Source organism: Triticum dicoccoides, chromosome 5B, assembly GCF_002162155.2.
Source record: "Triticum dicoccoides isolate Atlit2015 ecotype Zavitan chromosome 5B, WEW_v2.0, whole genome shotgun sequence".
Taxonomy (NCBI): Eukaryota; Viridiplantae; Streptophyta; class Magnoliopsida; order Poales; family Poaceae; genus Triticum; species Triticum dicoccoides.
In genome coordinates, this window is record NC_041389.1 from 676,892,068 (window position 1) to 676,895,948 (window position 3,881).

The following is a 3,881-nucleotide window of genomic DNA, read 5'->3' on the forward strand; positions in this document are numbered from 1 at the left end:
GGCATCCCTAAGATAGACCTAGAGACTGCTGGTTCCCGGCAAGCCGACGGTTGTTGCACCTCTGCGCGCCTATATCTCCCTAAACAGAAATCGACCCATCCTTAAATAATATTCAGGCGACCGGCGTGCAGCTAAACTGTAAACTAACACCGGGCCGCATCGTGTTGGCCTCCAACTAAATTACGTGTTGAACTAGGCAAGTCGATGTACCCCTATATATACTAGAAAAAAATCAATAAAAACATGCAAGTTGCACCCTATCGCAAAATATTTCCTCTGTTCTATTTTGTTTGCCAAGTTACGAGAGCTCTGGAGAGAGGGAGAGCTCTTCCGTTCCGTGAAGATAGAATCGATCCAGGTATGGTACTCTACGCGGCTACACATACGTGCACGTACTTGGTCCAATAAAATCAATCAAGCACTTTGCCTTGCTTGCTTAGCTTTCACGTACGCATGATGCTTTCGGAGGATTCAAATTCAAATCTAACATGGTCGACACTACTACCATTTGCTATAGCTGCGTAGCACATGCATTAGTACATGACTGCGGGTGACTAACGCATGCATTAGCGCCAGCGGCCGGCCGTGTGTAATGAAAAAGAAGTTACCGCCAGATGCCATGACGGGATGGTATTGAAGGCTACCCCCATCATCTTTGGCGGTAGGCTTCTCCATGTATAAATGCCGTCTAGACGTAGATCAACTTCTACCGCTATTGATCATGGCGGTAGGTAGTTAAACCCTACCGTCACAGACAATGTTGGTAGGAAAAAGGGTCAGATCCTGAATTTTTTTTCGGATGGGTCAAATCTGGCTAAACTTTAGTAAAAGGGTCAAAACACAAAAATTGGCCCCCATCGGGGTGAGATGGAGGGGTCGGCGGCTGTGGATTTTGACAGCATTCACAGCCTCAACGGCTCCCCCTAGCAGCGGCGGGCGCCTTGGGGCTCCTATCAATTGACTTTTATTAGCCTAAATAAACTAGTATAATCTAGCTGCATAACATGCATAGAAATCAGAAAATAATACTAATAATTAGTCTTAAAAGTAGATGAGAAGTATGCCCGAAAGGATAAAAATTAATTGATGGCAGTCTAGATATGCATTGCACATGAATACTTACTAGTGGATGCAAAAGAGAAAGAAAAGAAAAGGTAAGAGGAGATCTCCAACTAGCAAACTGTGCAAGATCATCTCTTTGGTGCCAAGGCGTGCCCGTGATTTGGTTGGATCTTTGTAGAATGATAAAAGATGGGATTTGTACATCTTGTATCTTGTATAGCAAGTTACCATATTACAATCATCGAATTGAACTTTCAGCAAAAAAAAAAGGGGACTGGACCTTAATTCAGGAAAATGTTTGTTTCGAATTTTGTTCTCCAGAAAAAAGAAGTACTCCCTCCATCACATAATATAAGATCTTAATAAATCTAATATGTGAATATATTGGATGTAATAAGATCTTATTTTATGGGAAGGGATTATTTTTTTCTTTCGACATAGGAAAAAAGATAGTTGTGCCACCTGTTACAATCTCATGGTCGACGGCTCCAAGCAAAATAAAGTCAATTATGAATTTAAACAGGCCTGATGCAAACGCCAAGAGGAATAAAATCATTGCTGATGTTGAAACTTAGAGCAAGAGATAAGTAAACATTGCATTATATTATCCGACTAGAAAACAAACTCTAAACCAGGGTAAACATCTTGTAGAGCATGTTCTTCTTCTTCCGAACACACGTCGCATTCAAGGTTCTGATAATTTTTTGGGTGAAGGCTACAACACTGAGCAGCCTCCTTAATTACACAAGATGCTTGCTTTTTATTAAGACTGGCACACGAACTAAACTTAAATCATCCCTATAAAAGTGGAGCTAAACTCTCCTAAGATTCAACCCGGACGCCGAGAGGAGCTAGTTGGTGCCCTTGCTGATGAGCTCCAGGGCGGTGGCGGTGGTGGGCAACGCCGGGATGGCTCAATTCTTGGTGGTGCAAATGGCCCCGCAAGCGTTTGAGAACTGCAGCACCTCCCTCAGCTTGGCCTCGTTCTGACCAATCAAAAAGAAAACAACATCATTAGCAACTACTCACAAGTCATAATGGAATTGAATTCAATCAGCTGATAATAATTTAGTTTCTTACATAGAAGATGGAGTCGTCCTTGGCGACGTTGAGGAGGAGGGATCCAACAAAGGCATCGCCGGCGCCAGTGGTGTCGACCGTGTTGACGGTGTACCCTGGCAGGGAGCCCTTGAAGTCCTTGGTGAAGTACCTGCACCCCTTCTCGCCGTCTGTGACGACGAGCAGCTTGAGGCCCTCGAACCAGAGGGAGAGGACGTTCTTCTCGTCATGGGCGTCGCCTTGGGTGAGGAAGGCCACCTCCTCATCGCTCACCTTGATGAAGTCGGCCTCCTTCCAGATGCTCATGATGCCATCACGTGCGGCTTGCGCGGAGGGCCAAAGCGGGAGGCGCACGTTGGGATCGTAGGAGCAGAGGATGCCAGCGGACTTCGCGGCGCGCATGGCGGCCACGTGGGCGGAGCGGCAGGGCTCGGTGATGAGCGAGATGGAGCCATAGTGGAAGATGCGGGCGCGGCGGATGAGGTCGAGGTTGAGCTCCGCCTCGGTGAGGAGCATGTCGGCGGATGGGTTGCGGTAGAACATGAACTCACGCTCTCCGTTGGACTTGAGGGTGACGAAGGCCAGGGCGGTGCGCGCGTGCTGGTCAAAGAGGCAGCCCTCCGCGTTCACGCCGTTCTGCTTGAGGATGTCCACCAGCATGTGGCCGAACTCGTCGTCGCCAAACTGAAAAAACACATCAACATCCGATTACAATTTCATATGCGATAAGGGTGTGTATAGTCTAGACGAGAAATAACTACTGCATGTCTCATTAACTCGTATTATTGATTGCACCAACCATATGAATATAAACAAATGTTTATAAAAATAATGCATTACTCTTTGAGAATAAGGTAAAAAGGTTTGCTTTTGTGTTAAGAGTGGATTAGTGAGTTGAGATGCATGTAATAATAGTCTAAGATATTATGAGATTATATTCAAGACCGAAAAGAAATCTGCAGAGCATGCAATGATATAATTGAGTGACCAAATCGATCAGCGATATGACGAAGAATCAGCAATCGTAAGTCAACACCCGATTCTCATCGTCTAGTGAGGATCGGACGGACAGTTCAGCGCCTACCAAACAACGGATCTAACGCTCGCGCCAGGATGCATGGCAATAAACGTCCGGATGCATGGCAATAAACGCAAGGACAGGTAGAATCATCATGTGCTATCACGGACGACGATTGATCCATGCGTACCTTGCCAACGAAGGCGGAGGAGCCGCCGAGCTTGGAGATGGCGCATGCGACGTTGGCAGGTGCACCCCCAGGCGCCTTGACGAAGCCTCCGGACTCAACGAGCGAGACGCCGGCCACGTCCGGCACGAAGTCGATCAGCATCTCACCGAAGGAGACGACGAGGCCGGGCGCCGCCGCCGAGGCCACAGAAGCAACAGTATCACCAAGAGGCGCCATTGAAACGGTGCGGAAGAAATAGATCGAGCCGGGGATGATAGGTGATGTTTGTTGGATTGGAAGTTGGGAGCCGAGAGGGGGCGCTTATAAAGCGCTACGGGAGGTTTGGCTTGGCCGAAGGGCCGATAATCTTGTTGGTAAAGAGTTCTTATCCTACTACTAGTAGTTATCGATCTTATCCTCCCCCGTTACAATCCGCTAGTAATCAATTCCGGCTTGGATAACTCCTCTCTCTCTCTCTCTCTTTTTTGGCGAGTACTCTGCGCCGGTCCGCCGGCCCAAACTTTGGGCCGGTCCAACCCTGTGCGTTGGATGCGAAGTGTGGAAACCGTCAGA

The 3,881-nt window shown here is 47.6% G+C and overlaps 1 protein-coding gene across 1 annotated transcript; it reads right to left on the reverse strand.

Moving 5' to 3' along the window:
- Positions 1 to 1,641: 1,641 nt before the first annotated feature.
- Positions 1,642 to 3,648, reverse strand: LOC119306634 (fructokinase-2-like). The gene is made up of 3 exons (XM_037582807.1): positions 3,330 to 3,648; positions 2,143 to 2,805; positions 1,642 to 2,048 (listed from the first exon to the last, which is right to left on the reverse strand). Exons 1-3 carry the CDS (start codon positions 3,543 to 3,545, stop codon positions 1,977 to 1,979), a joined length of 951 nt encoding a protein of 316 aa, XP_037438704.1. The 5' UTR covers positions 3,546 to 3,648; the 3' UTR covers positions 1,642 to 1,976.
- Between the last annotated feature and the right edge of the window lie 233 nt (positions 3,649 to 3,881).